Source organism: Sylvia atricapilla, chromosome 18, assembly GCF_009819655.1.
Source record: "Sylvia atricapilla isolate bSylAtr1 chromosome 18, bSylAtr1.pri, whole genome shotgun sequence".
Taxonomy (NCBI): domain Eukaryota; kingdom Metazoa; phylum Chordata; class Aves; order Passeriformes; family Sylviidae; genus Sylvia; species Sylvia atricapilla.
The window spans coordinates 882,932-899,094 of NC_089157.1; the positions used below are offsets into that span (position 1 = coordinate 882,932).

The following is a 16,163-nucleotide window of genomic DNA, read 5'->3' on the forward strand; positions in this document are numbered from 1 at the left end:
CCCTGGCATTGCAGCAAATCAAACCAGCCCCTCTGACCTGCCCTGAGCCGCTCTGGGGCTGTGTGGGACCCCAGGCAGACCCGGCTCCCGATTGCTCCGTCCTGCTCTCTCTGGTAAAGGAATCACAGATTAAGGACTTGATATTTGGGGCTGCACCTTCCTTCAGTGGCTCAGTCTGCTCACATCCCTCCCAGTGGCCACGGGAGATGGGGGCACCCAGACCCGCACCCACAGAGCCCCCAGAGAGCACAATCCCCGCAGGGAGGGCAGCAAAATGCCCCTCACCCCCAAGAGCTGGGCTCAGGGGGCTGGGGCTCCCCTCCTAAGCCACAACACCTCCACTTTGGCTCGCAGCCCACAAAGGCATTTAGGGCCCTACCTGGGGGAAATCAATTGGAATTTAGCTGCATAAATTTGGATTAGAAATCCGAATCCTCTTGGGGATCTAAGCCTTATATCTGCATTTCCAGTTAGGTACCCAGGCCAAGAAATGTGGCTTTAATCGCTCTATCATGTCAGAATCAAGGGGCCTTTAATTTCCGTTCCCGACATGTGGCTTTCGCAGCGCCTCAAAGCTGATTTTGGAGCTGCAAGAGCAGCAAGAGGCGCCTGGTGCAGCGTCTTCCCTGCAGCAACACTCAGCACCCGCAGCTCTGCTGCCAGCACCTCGCTCCTGCCCAGCCCTGGGAGCAGCAGCACTCCGGGAAGGGCAGGAGCCATTAACAAATCACGGGATGAACACTCAGCACCCCGCAGCTCTCAGCCTGCTCGCAGCAACTCCCCAAAGCGAGGATGTTTAAACACAAAAAAATTCCGACTTTCTGGGAAAAAAAGAAAAAAAATGGGAATTAAGCAAAACAAAGAAGGTGTTTAGCTGTGAAAAGTCTCTGCCCAGCCAGAGAATTAGTTCTATCAAGGGGATGGGCTGAGCTGCAAAGCTGCTGAAGGCTGTGCTGACACGTTTTACTGAGCTGCCAGCGACACGAACCAGCCGCCTGCCACCTGCTCCCTGTGCGAGCACCGAGCTCCAGCGGCCTCCTCCCCATCCCATCCATCCATGCATTCCATCCCATCCCATCCCATCCCATCCCATCCCATCCCATCCCATCCCATCCCATCCACCCCATCCCATCCCATCCACCCCATCCCATCCCATCCCATCCCATCCCATCCCACCCCACCCCATCCCATCCCATCCCATCCCACCCCATCCCATCCCATCCCATCCCATCCCATCCCACCCCATGCCATCCCATCCCACCCCATCCCATCCCACCCCATCCCACCCCATCCCATCCCATCCCATCCCATCCCATCCCATCCCATCCCATCCCATCCCATCCCATCCCATCCCACCCCATCCCATCCCACCCCATCCCATCCCACCCCATCCCATCCCATCCCACCCCACCCCATCCCACCCCATCCCATCCCATCCCATCCCATCCCACCCCATCCCATCCCACCCCATCCCATCCCATCCCATCCCACCCCATCCCATCCCATCCCATCCCATCCCACCCCACCCCATCCCATCCCATCCCATCCCATCCCATCCCACCCCATCCCATCCCACCCCATCCCACCCCATCCCATCCCATCCCATCCCATCCCATCCCATCCCATCCCATCCCATCCCATCCCATCCCATCCATCCCATCCCATCCCATCCCAGCCCAGCCCATCCCACCCCATCCCATCCGGTCCCATCCCCGCAGCTCTGGTTATCCGGGGAACACCAGGAGCTGGAGCTTCCCCGCAGCCCCGCAGGGAGGAGCAGGATGTCCCGAGGCAGGATGCAGGACTGACCAAAACTAAACCACCAGGGGCCCGGCTGTGCTTCGGGCTCGTGGCTCTGAAGCAGGATTTGCGCTGGAATATTTGTGCAGCTGGGAAAACTCGGGGAGGGAAGGGCCAGGAGCAGGGGACTGGGATGTCACCGCGGGTTTGTCCTGCATCAGGGGTGCTGCAGAAGGGTGGGTGGGTTGGATGTGGGCTGAGAGGGGACTGCTGAAGGCAGCTGAGCCCTGCCAGGGCCAGCAGGACAGGCAGGACAGCAGCAGGGTGAGCAGGGGACACTGGTGCAGCACAGTGGGACAGGGAGCTGAGCCCATCCTGCTGGCCCCTCATCTTCCTGCAGAACAGGAGCTGGACACTGACCCCCCAAGCTGCAGGTATCAAAGGCTGTCCTTTCCTTCAGGCGGTTCTGAGCTCTCAGCCTGGTTCGGGGCTGGGCTCCATCACCTCCCACGGGCAGGTTATCCCAGGCAGATCCTCATGGAGAGGGGCCACAGGGACCTGCAGGACGAGGAGCCGCTGGCACAGCCAGGCAGCACAAGCCTTGGGACTCCAGACGTTTGTCACATAGACATTTTGCAAGAGTCTCCCGTCATTTGTGTCTCCTGTGCACACCCACGAGTCACTGAGCTCCACATCCACCCTCTCCTCCTCTTCCCACGGGCTGATCCTTGCTCCCATCCCTTCCCCAGCGAGGAGCAGCAGCCCAGCAAAGCTTCCCCCGAGCCCAGAGTGCTGAAGGGTCACTCGGTGAGGAGAGCGGGGACTGTCCCTGGCAGCGCTGACACAACACCCTGCAGAATCCTCTCCGTGCGCTGCCCCGAAGGCAGAGGGGCCTCGCAGCACCACAGCACACACACACAGAGCTCAGGGAAGTCCCATCTGCCCTCCCAAAGAGGCCCCAGAGGATCTCCGAGTCACCCAGGAGGCAGAGGAGCTCTCCACGAGCGAGACAAAGGAAATGAAGCGCAGCAAATCCCCCACCCACGGAAACCAGCGCTGGCATCTGGTGATTCCCAGTGATTTACACCAGTTCCGCTCCAAGCAGCTGAGGCTCCAGCACAGCCCGTGGGGCTGGGAAGCAGGAGAAGGACAGGGCAGGGCTGTGTTCAGGCAGTGCAGGGGCAGCCCTGGCCGGGGGGCGTGTTTTGAGCCCCAGGCTCTCAGGCTGGGAGAAGCAGAGGCTGTGGGTGCTGTGGGTGCTGTGGGTGCTGCGGGTGCAGTGGGTGCAGTGGGTGCTGTGGGTGCTGTAGGTGCTGTGGGTGCTGTGGGTGCAGTGGGTGCTGTGAGTGCAGTGGGTGCTGTAGATGCTGTGGGTGCTGTGGGTGCAGTGGGTGCAGTGGGTGCTGTGGGTGCTGTGGGTGCTGTGGGTGCAGTGGGTGCAGTGGGTGCTGTGGGTGCAGTGGGTGCAGTGGGTGCAGTGGGTGCTGTGGGTGGGGAGCTGGCCTGCAGGCTGTGGGTGCTGCCCCACCACCCCACAGCCCCCCTGGCTGGCAAACTGCCCCGGGATGGATTCCCAGCGGGTCTGTAGCCTCAGGCACAATGGAATTACCGTGGAGCAGGGATGGGGAGCTCAGCTGTGCTCAGAGATGGCAAGAGCTTGCTGAGGTGACTTGAGGTTGCCCTTGTGAGGGTTCTGGGCTGGAGCCCAGAGCAGTGATGTCTCTGCTGTTTGTCGATCGCAGCAGCAGTGGGGCTGCAGGGGGATCTGCTGCAGGAGGATCTGCTGCAGGTGTGCTCTGCCGGCTGCCTGCTGCAGATCCCTCGTGGGCTGGGCTGAGCCATGGATGTGCAGGTGGGAGCTGCTGCCCAGCGTGCCCTGCATTTGGCCAGGGCAGGAGGGACGTGCAGCCAGAGCTTCCAAGCTTGTCCCTGCTCTGTGTTCATTGCCCACCTGTCCTTGTGTCACCTCTTGTTCTCCCCGGGGGCTGAGCTGTGACAGCAGCAGTGAACACCCACAGAGCTCCAGGATTTCTGTGTCCTGAGGACATCAGCAGCTTTATCACAACCACACTGGTGTCCTGAGGACATCAGCAGTCTGGCAGAGCAGCCCATGGCCTGACTGTCCCTTGGCATTCCCTGCTCCCCCAAAAAGCTCAGGGGAAGTTTCCCCGGGCTCTGAGGTCCCTGCACAGACATTCAGTTCCCTCAGAGACTTTTCCTTCGATATTTATGGCCAGGAACATCTCAGCAGTGCCTTGGATCAGGAATGTTTCTGCCCCCTGAGCTCCGTGACAGCAGGCAGCCACATCCCAGTGCGTGGTGGCATCCTGCCCTGTGGTTTTGCTGGTGCATCTCCATCCCTCAACTACAGCTCTGATGGAATATCCACTCCTTTCTCGGTGCATTTCAAGATTTACTCGATGTTCAGAAATGTTAGATGAGAAAAACAAATGGGAGGCATCAGTGGCTGGAAGTTCTCAGTCCTCAGGGTTTGGAGGGGCCTTGGCTGGCTCATAGCTGGGCAGAGATCTCAGCGGGGGCTCCTGCAGGAGGAACACCCCAGGGTTTGGGCCATGCTGGAAGAGCAGGAAGCCTGGTTTTCCTGAGGGTCTCTGCGGAGCAGTGAGAGCAGCAGGAGCCCTGGGGCTGAGATGGGAACTCTGCATGGGCACACTGAGAGGGGCTCGGGCACACGGGGGTCACAGGGCTTGGTGCTGAGGGGGCTCCTCATGGTCTTGGCGCCCAGGGGGAGGTGGCCATGGGAGGCCAGCAGCATCCTCACCTTCCCAGAAACTCCTCTGGGGCACCTGGTCCGTGCTGGCCAAGGGAGGCCAGCAGCATCCCCACCTTCCCAACAGCCCCCAGGGAGCCTGAGCCCAGCCCTTGGGGGTGAGGGGCATTTGCCTGTCCTCCCTCCCAGGGGGTTGTGCTCTCTGGGGGCTCTGTGGGTGGGGGGTTGGGTGCCCCCATCTCCTGTGGCCACTGAGGGTGATGTTCAACCAGACTGAGCCACTAAATGAAGGGGCAGCCCCAAATATCAAGTCCTAAAGCTGTGGTTCCTTTACCAGTAGAACAGAACTTCAGCAGGTTGCACACTTGTGCTCCAGCAGTGGCTCTCACTGTGCCAAGGCCTCCTGCTGCAGCCAGATGTGTCCTTTCTCCCTGGACTAGGGGATTCTGTGGTGCTGGGGTGTCTCTGGCACCCGTGGGTGCTGAGGGGCCAGGGCTGTGTGTGGGCAGCACATCCATGAGCCCACCGCGGTGCTGGCGGCTGGCAGGGGACAGCCCCTCTGCAGCCACCCTGGGGCCATGGGGACATGACCACAGGGCACTGCCCGCCCGGGGCAGGGCCAGCAGCTCCCAGGGCAGGGCTGGGGGTCCCCAGGGCCGTGCCAGTGGCCCGTGCCCAGGGGTGGTGGCAGTGCCAAAGGCAGTGCCAGGCTCCCGCCCTGGGGCCCGATAGAAACGAACTGTCCCTCCCCCTGGGGTATTTTATTTGCACACTTCAGTAGAGTGGACACCAAAAGGCTTTGCTAATGCTTCATGGGCTGCTAATTTCCTCCGTGACCCGCATTGTGGCGGGCTGACCCCGGCCCGAATCTCCCGGCAATGAATGCCAAAGGCTGACACCGGCCCGGGGTAGGGGTGACAATGGGGCCTCTGTGGGCTCGGGGCGGCCTCCAGTTGGGAGCCGGAGAACAGGGGGAATTTGTGTGCCTCTCAAAAGCTCTGGGTGGCACAATAAGGGAGGCCCCCGGGTCTCCCAGGAAGACAGGCGGCCGGGGAAGCCGGGCCGGGGGAGGCGGAGGGAGGACGGGGCTGCTTTTGTCAGCAGCTCGCTTTAGAAAGCAGGGTTTTCTCAATGCCCCCTCCAGACCCATCGGGGGCTGGCAGATGGATATCACAGGCACGCTGCTTATTCACGGCAGGCTGCGGCTTTGAGCCGTCCCCCCTTCTCCCCCTCCCCGCCCAGCGCTTTCTTCATTTGAAGGCTAATTTGTTTTGTGGATGTTTTCTTGTTCTCCGCGCGCAGATTGTGACTCGTACTGCAAAGCCTCCAAGGGGAAGCTGAAGATCAACATGAAGAAGTACTGTAAGAAGGACTACGGTGAGTGTCCCCTGTCCGAGGGCAGCGGGGCTGTCCCCAAACCCAGCCGGGGGCCCAGCCCTGGGTGTGGCCGCAGTTTTGGACATGGTTTTTTGCCAGGTTTGCAGAGGCAGGCCTGGGCAGCGATGTTTGGTGGATGCCGTGTGTCAAACGTGTGCCCTGATGTGGGGGTTGTCCCGGCATCTGCAGGACACTCGTGTTTTCCAAGTGTTTTCCAGTGTCCTTTGGGTTATGATGGCACCATGTCCCCTCTCCTCCCACTGTGCTGTTACATGCCACAGCTTTTAAATATTTTAAAATATTTTAAAACATTTTAAAATATTTCATTTTCTTTTTCTGTGGGGATGAGCAGCAATCAGTTCCCTGTCACCTGGATCCAATTCCCCCGTAATTCCCAGGAGAGTTCAGAGGGTGGTGCAGCCCTGGGACAGCTCAGGCTTGGTCTTGTTGGAGGTTTGGGTGACACTCTCAGTTCTGTTGGAGATTTGGGTGACACACTGGGTCTGTTGGAGGTTTGGGTGACACCGACACTCAGTTCTGTTTAGGGCTGCCCCGTGGGCTCCAGCAGGCCCTGCGGAGGTGTGGGTGGCTCAGGAGGTGTCCCAGGCACCCTGGAGATACCCCTGGAGCGACGGACAGGGAGGAGATGCCGCTGGAGCAGTGATTCGGGGAGCTGCAAAGAGCTTTTCCCTTCCCTTTTCTCACTCCTGCACTGCACGAGTGAGCCAGAGCCGCTTGCTGGGGTCGGTTCGGGTGGGGGACACTGTCCCAGTGCTGGGGTGCTCCCACCCATGGAAAAGCTCCCCACAGCCCCGGCAAATTCGCTTTTTTGAGGACAAACCGGGGCGGTGAGGCAGCGGGGTGAGCGATGCCGGGGCAGCCCCAGCTTTCACCAGGGCCAGGGAGGGAAGAAAGGGTTGAAAAGGTGCGAGGAGGGATAATAAAGACTTTGGGACTGACACCCCAGCAGGAAGCCAATTAGGAGGCTCTTTTCCTCCCCGTTCTCCGGCCTCGCTGGGCTGGACGTCCTCAAAGGCCCTAATTAGCTTGAGCGAGTTCCTTCTCCCGGGGCTCAATCGGGAGCTATCATCCGCCCCGCGCTCCTCAATGGGGCTTTTTAGCTCCCCGCTTCATTCAGCCTTTCAAAGGGGATATTTTCCCTTATTTATTTTTTCCTATCTGTTTGTTTTTGTCGGGTTTGTGGGTTTTTTTTTCTTTTTTTTTTTTTATTTTAATTCGGGCTCTTTTTTATTTTTTTGCTCCGAAAGATGCGTTGGGGTGCAAATATTTGGAGTGAAACAGGAGGCGGGAGATTGAGGGAGGGGCGAGGCAGGAGCAGAGGCAGAAAAAGCTTTCCTGAACCCACTGAGGGCGGAGATTCCCCAGAGGAAAAGGGGATTATTTGATGAGAACAGGTGATGCTGCTCCAGGTGAGGCGGGAGCATCCTTTACTCCCTCAGACACCACATTTTCTGCCCTATTTGGGGGATCTTTCCGCTCTCTGTAGTAAAGGAAACCCGGAGCTTTTAAATGTCCGTTTTGCCCCTGATTGTGAGCTGCCTGTGCTGCAGCAGGGCCCGGTCCTGCTCGGATGATGCTGGAAGGTTTTTGCAGCAGCAGTGTGGTCCCTGGGTCCCCATCCCGGCACTGCGGAGGGAATGGGGCTGAGGAACAGAATCACAGAATCCTCATCCCGTAGGTGAGATCATCTGCTCACTTTGCCCTTTCTTGGAAAAAAAAAAAAAAAAAAAGAAGAAGAAGTAAAAAAATCCTTCCTTCAGCGGAGCCTTCTCTTAGTCACCCCCTTTGTCGAGAGGAGCTTGGCAGGGGCTGCTGGAAAAAAGCGAAACGTGTTTTCAAAAGGCAGCTTGAAAAGAGAGAGGGAGTGGGGAGAAAAAACCTGAATCCCCCCAAAAAACCCCAAGGCAGGGGGGAAGCACCAAGCCCGGCGCTCAGAGCCCCTTGCACTGCTTGGAAGGTGGAGAAATCCCAAACGTGGAGCTGAGCAATCCCTGCTGGAGCCACGTGCTGAGGCAGAGCCGGGGCACTGAGGGGTCCCCCAGCACCAGGGCACACCCAGGGATTAGGGACCATAAATCTCCAATATTAAACCAGTAGGAAATTGGCAACTGGAGTGAGGCAAAGCCGCCGCCAAATAAATTAAAAACTGAAAAAAAAAATAAAAGGGGGGGGAGGGAGGAAAAAAAAATCCCATTTTAACACTTTGCTGCAGCGAGGAGCCAGCCCTTTACATTCCCAAACCCAGATGGTGTCGGGGTCACCTTTTGCTGCTGCTTGGAATAAAATCCACATGGACTCCACTGGTGCAGTGAGAGGGGAGCCAAGGCTTTGGAAAACCTTGGGCTGGGACATCTGTGCCTGCCACCGCTGTCCCCAGCACCCCCTAACACCTGGCCATATTAAAGACCCTCAAACTGCCACTGCTTGGGATCTTTCCCAGGGGCCAGCACAACGATGGTCCCCAAATTTCCAGCTCCCACATGCACAGGATATGTGGGATATTCCAGGATTCCACAATAGGATGCACAAATTTGGCCCTGCAGCCCAGCCCTGAGTCAGCCTCAGCAGGGGAAGCCTTGAACTCAGGAGATTTATCACAAACCCCAAATGCAATTTTTATAAAAAAAGCATTAATAATGAGGTTTTCCCCAGCCTCCTCTTTTCATGGCAGCCTCAGGAGTTTTGGGGCCCTGACTCATGATCTCTGAATGCTCCAAGGCTCTGCTTTGCTTTCAGCCTTCAGCAGCTGCCCTCAGACGTTGTTTTGAGGCTTTGGGCTGGGTTTTGTTTTTATTAACATCAAACCATCCACTCCTGGGCTCTCATCTCCAGCTTCCAGCCTTTGGGGCTTTCTCGTGGCTGGAGGCTCCCAGCCAGGCCTCGAGGGTTTGGGAGCATCCCTGAGCTCTGGGGGTGCAGGAGGGGACCAGGGACCCTCCCAGGCCACCGGGTCACCTTCTTGTGCCAAAGAACCATCACGTGGTGAGAGCTGGCCGGCACCATCCAGGTGGGATTTGTGCTTCAGGAGGGTCAATGTCAGGTGGGATGGGGTTCATGGGGCAGCCCCTGCCCTCACCGTACCCCAGCTGTGCCCCAGCTGTGCCCCAGCTGTGCCCCAGCTCCCCAGGCCTGTCCACTGCCTGAGAGCTCCCTTGGGAGCAGGGAAGTGAGCCTGGAGAAAAATCTCAGGATCTCTGGGAGTGCCTGGGGTGCAGCAGCCCCAGATTTCAGGTCAGGGAGGAGCAGGCACAGGGCACAGGCAGCCCCAAGGCACCAGTGGCATCAGGAGCTGGTCTGGATCCTCATCCTCCTTGAAACCAGTGTCACCAGCCTGGGATAGAGCCCATCCTCCCTGAGACCAGTGTCACCAGTCTGGGATAGAGCCCATCCTCCCTGAGACCAGTGTCACCAGCCTGGAGCAGAGCCCATCCTCACTGAAACCAGTGTCACCAGCCTGGGATAGAGCCCATCCTCACTGAAACCAGTGTCACCAGCCCCAGCTGGAGCCATGGAAGCTGCAGGTCCTTTGATTTTGTTCTCCTGCTCCAGGGGATCACAGCAAGGGGCCCATGAGGGACCATCAGCCCCTGTCCCCTCCTTCCATCTGCTGCCCCAGGGTTTGGCCAGGGGTGTTTTTCCAGGGGTGCAGAGACAGGGACAGTCCTGTTACCGGGGTTCAGTGGGGACTCCAGCCAAGTGAGGGCAGCTCAGCACAAAGCCAAGCTTTGTCCCAGGAGAGGGCAGGTGAGGGACAACCCCAAAGCCAGCTTTGGACTGGGAGGGACACAGCGGAACCAGAGCCCCAAATCAGGAAAGGACTGAAACCTCCTTCATGAGAAGGGAGTCTTTAAATCCCTGGGGATTTCCTTAGAGGAGCCAGTTAGGTGCTTCCAAAAATTCCTCCTGGCCCATTTCTGCCTCTCTGCATGTCCTGTGTCCCCTGGGAGATGCTGGTGCCACCCCACCACTGAAACACCCAGGCAAACCCCGCGAAAGCTGGGCTCCAAAACCCAGCTCAGGAGGAACTGAATGTCCTGGATGTGAAGCTATGGGCAGGAATCTGGCTGTCAGGGCAGGCAGCTGTGGCTGCCCCAGCCAAGCCTTCCTCAAAGCTTTCACTCCTTCCACTTCATTAATAAAAAGGGAAAAAATAAGAGATGGGGGCCTTGACATAAAAAAAAAATACAGACTGTGTTTTAGAGCAGAGTTTCCTGTAACCACCTCTCTCCAGTTCCTTTTCATTCATTTTCTCCATTTTGTCAGTGTGGACCCAAGCAGGTCAAAGGTTTAAGCTTTTTTGGAAAGATTTGTTTCCAAAAAAATAAAAATTGGCTACTCTTCACATTTTGTTACCTTCACACCAGACAGGGAAATACACAGTCAGAGCTTAGGGTTGTTTTCTTTCCTTTTTTCCCTTTTTTTTTTTTTTTTTTTTTTTTTTAACGAAAGCATCTGGCCTCCATGACATGATCTGAAAAAAATACCCCATATATTTTGCAACGTGTTAAAAAGCTGTGCTGGGCTGCAGAGCTCTGCTTCCTCCCAGAGCCTGGAATCACTTGGTTTTAGAGACAGGGGGATGCTCCTCCACCACTAACCCAGGGGGGGAACTGGACTGTTACAAGGCAAATGATTTTTCCCTGAAGTTTTTGGGAGTTTCTTCTCCCTCTGGTAATTTATACCAACAGGATTGGCCCCGCTGGGGCTCAGCCAGGCAGGTGAATGGGCAGGGGTTTAGAGCCCCCAGAGCATAGAGGGAAGAGTGGGGGGAAAAGGGAAAAGCTCAATGATTTGGCTAAAAAAGCTCTTTGTGGTTGTGCTGCACCAGCTGGTGCTCTCCCAGCCAGCCCATCCTCAGTGGGGTTTCCCTCTGTCTCTGCTGGTGGGGATTCCTCATCCCACAGCTGCCAAACAAAGCCAGGAGGGCTGGGCACGCCCTGCTTGGGGGCGGTATTTTTGTGGGAGCTGATTTTTAGCCCTAATCCAGGAAAAGAGCAAGGGCAGGAGCGGTGGAGGGCTGAGGTTCCCTCTGTCCATGGCTACAGAGGAGGTTACACAGCATCAGCCATGGGCTTGGAAAACACCATCATCACCATCACCATCACCATCACCGTCACCATCACCATCACCATCACCATCACCATCACCATCACCATCACCGTCACCATCACCATCACCATCACCTTCACCATCACCGCCTGGTGCAGGGATCACTGTGTTCCTCCCACTCAGTCCTGCTGTGGGAGCTGGTGGTCTCCCAGTCTGGGCCAGGACACCAGGAGGTCTCCTTGGAGCCCAGCGCTGCCGTTCAGCACTTGCAGAGATGTTTCAGTGACTCTGCCAGAGGCAGAGCTGGAGAGCATCTCCCAAGCCTGTGCTGGTCTTGGAAGCTTTGCTGAGACCCTTAGATGCAGCACTGGCTGCTCCTGTTCTTGGGGGGTGGCCTGGGGACAGCATTTTGGGACATCCACAACCCTTGGCTGCTGCAAAAATCCCCTTTCCTCACACAGCCCATTAGGTAAGGCCTGAGGTTCGTTTTCTCCTCACCAGCTCAAACAGTGACACCTTCTCCTCTCTTGCCTGTGTGTTGTTTTTCCCCCAGCTGTCCAGATCCACATCCTGAAAGCAGAAAAAAATGCGGACTGGTGGAAGTTCACGGTGAACATCATCTCCGTCTACAAACAAGGCAGCAACCGGATCCGGCGTGGAGACCAGACCCTGTGGATCCACTCCAAGGACATAGCCTGCAAGTGCCCCAAAATCAAGCCCATGAAGAAGTATTTGCTGCTGGGCAACAACGAGGACTCTCCCGACCAGAGCGGCATCATTGCCGACAAAACCAGCCTGGTGATCCAGTGGCGGGACACGTGGGCCCGGCGCCTCCGGAAGTTCCAGCAGCGGGAGAAGAAGGGGAAGTGTAAGAAAGCCTAAAGGAGGAGGAGGAGAGGGAGAGACTGACTGTGCATGCTGCTTTGTGTAGAGCTGGGGCGGGCAGGGACCGGCTGCCTGGGCGGGCTGGGGGACAGGGGGACAGCGACCACGGCTGGGGGCTGCTGGGCTTGCACCTCGTGTTCCAGGGAAGACAAGACCCAACAGGACCCAAAAGAACCCAACAAAACCCAACAGAACCCAAAAGAACCCAACAAAATCCAACAGGACCCAACAGGATCCAAGAAAACCCAACAGGATGCAACAGAACCCAACAGGACCCGACAGAACCAACAGGACCCAAGAGAACCCAAAAGGACCCAAGAAAACCCCCAAAAAACCAAACAAAACCCAACAGAACCAAGCAAAACCCAACAGGACCCGAGGACCCAAGAAAACCCAATGGCACACACGGACAGAACCCAGGAGTGGGGTGTGGGTGTGCAGCACTTGGAGCCCCCCAGCTCCCTCCTGCCCCATTGCTGAACTCAGAGACACCAAACTGCCTTCCAGCTGCCAACATCTGCTGCCTCCAAAGCACAGCATGGGCACACCCACCCTGTAAGAAACTAATCAACAGCGCCGCTGGAAATTAACTCCCCATCCCCAAAACACCCTGTTTGCAACTTAGGCTGACTGAGACAGTTCTTGTAGAGGAAACTAAACCGAGACTTTTGCTGAGGACAGATCTGAGGATCGGCGGACGGGGTCTTGGGGGGCTTTGGTACCCGACAGCCACCCACTGATGGTGCCGGGGGTGGCCCAGGTCTCCAGCTGTGATGGTGCTCTGGGCCCACTTTAGGCACAGCCAAGTGGGGACAATGTTGGTGGGTGAGTTCCTGCTCTGCATGGCTCTGGGAATGGCTCAGCCCCTGACCCTGAGGATGCTGCCCCCACCACACTGAAGGGGTGTGAGCCCACAGCCACCCCTTTACAGGCAAGGAGTCAAGAACCAGGATCCTCAAGAGCACCCACACCTGACAAAAAATGAGTTGGCATAAAGTGCCCTGGAAGATCCTGCCAATCTCAGTCCCTGAATGTCCACTGTGGCCACCCCTGAACCTCCTCCATGGGCTCGGCCCCCCTGCTGCTGTCAGCACCCCAGGAGCCCTCAGATGGCAGAAAATCCCTGCAGGTGACACCAAGGTCCTGGCTGCTCGCTGCTTTCACTCCCAGATTTGGGCAGCTCTCCCGAACCCATGGCAGCTCTGCCTTCACTCCCTCTGGAGCTGCAGCCGCTGAGATCCCTGTCAAAGGTCTTGGAGACAAAGTGGGGAGCAGAGGGTGGCAGGGACTGTCCCCATGGGCAGTGGGGCCAGTGCAGAGCTCTGAGGTAGAGCCCACGCCGGGCAGGGACCAGCCCAGTGAAGGGGGCTCAGGCAGGATCAGGGTGACCCCCCTGGAGCTCTCCTCCTTCTCTGGGGGTGGGGGGCAAACAGCCAATTGGAATGTCCCGATTTCCAGTCATCCATGCGCTGAGCACAGCGGGGGCTGCCTCACCTCAGACCGCAGCATCTCCCTGCTGGGACACCCTGCGGGCAGGACTGGCTCTGGAGCTGTCACCCCCGTGCCAGGCTGCTGCCCTGCCCATGGCAATGGGGATATCCAGTTCCTCCTCAGCCATGGAGAGCAGGAATGGCTGGGGCAGGAAGGAGCGAGGGCAGGACGGTACCTGGAGGAGAAGCAAACATGAGTCGCTATGAAAAGCAAAACCTCCCTGATGTTTTTCCTTTCAGGAAACTTGGAAACATCTCTTTTTTATGACATTTTCCAGCGGTTTTGCCTTGTTTTATAGCAATTGACAATATTTATATAATGACATAAACCGCCATAAAGCAGGGCAGCCATGTAAATAGGTGCAAAGAGGAGGCTCCCAGGGCTGCTGGAATCGCCACCTGGAGGGACCCAGCTCTGCTGAGCCTCTCCTGCCTCCACATGCCCCCAAAACTGATCTGGGTATTAGGAGAAAAATCCCACCCTGGACATCAAACAACTCCCCCTGCCTCCAAGTCAGTGTTTTCTCCCCTTTCCCAAACTGGACTTGGTTTTCCTTATCTCAGAGCTCAAGGAGAGCTGATGGTTTTGCAGCCAAGGGAGGTGAGGCCACCACGGTCTGAGGGATAAAATCTGACCTCAAGTGTCTAAATGGAGGCTTAAAGCCCCAAAACTGCTCTCCTGCAGTCAGCTGCTGCCAGGGAACCCCAAAGCTGGGGACAGACCTCCCCAGGTAGCCGGGACATCCCCAACCTTCAAATGGTGCCTAAAAGGAACAGAATCCAACCCAAAGCCAGTTCTGCACATGGAGAGCAGGAAGGCAAGGCCAGGGGGGACGTGGGGACTGCCCCTAGCACACTGCACACCCAATGCTCACTCTGTCTCCAGCTTTGTCACACACAGCTGCCCTCCCCAGCGCAGCCTGGACACCCCAAACCCCCCAGAGACACCCTCCAGCCCCTTCCCTGCTCCCACTGGCCTTGGAGGCTGCAGAAGACCCCCAGCCCCTCATCCCATGGGCAGACCCCTCCAGGCACTGACACAGCCTCAGAAGGAAAGGAGTTGACATCTGGCACAGGAGGGAAGTCCCCAGGCCTGTCCCACCAGGACTTGTCCCTCCATCCCCGCTGGAGTTTTGTCCTTTCAGGTCAGAGCAGGCAAAGCCCCTCACTCCATCCCCAGTCCCAGTGCCCTCCATGTGCTCCCAGTAACCCCGACCTGCAGGAGCTGCTGCTGGAACTGGTGCAATGGAACAGCCTCTGCTGGGGAGGGCAGAGCAGCCCCATTTCAGGGCCCAGAGGGGCAGCTCTTCCCTGCTCCAGGACACCTCCAGGAGGACACCTCCAGGAGGACACCTCTGCCCGGCCCGCCAGAGGGACAGGATGTCCCTCTCACCCCTGCACGGCCGGGGAGCAGCTCTGGGGGACCACCCCCAAGGACCCAGCCCTGGGGACAGCAGTGGGGACCCTGAGGACAGTGGGGTGGCCGGGAAGGGGCTGTGGTGCCTTCAGAGAGGCTTCAGAGAGCAGCTGAAATGCCAAAACAATCATCACTGACCGTAGCACCCGACAGAAGTCGCTTGGTCTCGTTTCTGTTCGTTCCTGTCGTGTCTGTGCCCCCTCCCTGCCCCTGCCTCACCCCCTCACAAACCTGTGTTCATTCTGGGGTTGTGGGGGGTTTTTTGTTGTTGTTGTTGTTGATTTTTTTTTTTCCTGTTAATATCTTGAACTGTAAATGTTGTTTAGTTATGACCATGGCAGACTGCTTTGGGCGATGTTTCTTTACAATGCATACTAATATATTATGGTTATTATATATGAATATATTTAATGACACGTGAAAAAGTTGTGGATTTTCTTATTGTTTTTCTGAGTTGTTTCTTTTTCTATTTTTTTTTTCCTTTTTTTTTTTCTTTTTTTTTTTTTTTTTTTTTTTTTGGTCTCCTTTTGTTTTTTCGTTCCTTAGATTGGCTGTAATTGACCCAAAGGAGCTTGTAACTGTTCAGCACCCCCTCGGTAGAACTAAAGTCAGAAACCAGTTGAATAAACTCTTGTAAACTGTAAAAATCTCCAGGAATTTCTGCTTTTTTTTTTTTTTCTCAGTGAGGCTGTGGGTCCAGGACTGGGCAGGAAATGATGGTGTCCCCTGCACCCCTGGGTCTGTCAGTGTCCCCTGGGCAGGGCTGAGGTGGCACAGCTGGTTTTGACTGGCAGTGTCCCTTCCCAGCACCCTCGGGCAGTGGCCACGTGGCCTTGGGGACAGTGGGGTCACCGTGGGTGGGTGGTTTGGGGGTCCCCATCCCCCCTGAGGGCTCCGCTGTGCCCTGCGGTGGGACCAGAGCTGGGGGACAGCTGTGGGGACAGCCCGAGTTCGGAGTCCGGAGAGCTGCCAGCCCCACTCTGAACGTGTCTCTGCCCCATCCAGGGGCTGCCCAGCAGTGCCCAGGGCTCCTGCCCCTCCTCTGCAGGGCTCAGGGCTCCATCAACTCCGTCAGCTCCACCCCAGGATCAGCAGGGCCGAGCCCAGGCTGGGGCTGGCGGCACCCACAGCATCGAGAGCCAGGGCTGGGGGAAAACTGAGGCAACAAAACACTTCCAGGGACAAAAATCCAGGCAAAAGGATCCCCAAGCGCTGGGGGTCAGCCCAGCTGCCCTGAGCCTTCAGCAGTGCCGGGAATTTATGAATCCAAAAACATCCTGGGGGGTGGAAATCTCAGATCTTTATTGCAGAGACAAATGGGTCCCAAGTGGCAGCCCTCTGCTCCCAGGGGCAAATGGGCTTCCCAGACTGCAGGTGGCCACTGGTCCAAAGGTGGCTCTGGAAAGAGGGGGATGAGGCTTTTCCCACGGAGGGCTGGGCCTGGAGTGGCTTT

General features: G+C 57.2%; 1 protein-coding gene across 1 annotated transcript in view; it reads left to right on the plus strand.

Moving 5' to 3' along the window:
• Positions 1–11,866, plus strand: part of NTN1 (netrin 1) — a 36,354-nt gene extending 24,488 nt beyond the window's left edge. The window contains exons 5-6 of the mRNA XM_066332435.1: positions 5,774–5,848; positions 11,472–11,866. Of these exons, the coding sequence (XP_066188532.1) occupies positions 5,774–5,848; positions 11,472–11,800 (404 nt within the window). The 3' untranslated portion in view covers positions 11,801–11,866. The remainder of the gene's footprint in view (positions 1–5,773; positions 5,849–11,471) is intronic.
• Positions 11,867–16,163: the final 4,297 nt, after the last annotated feature.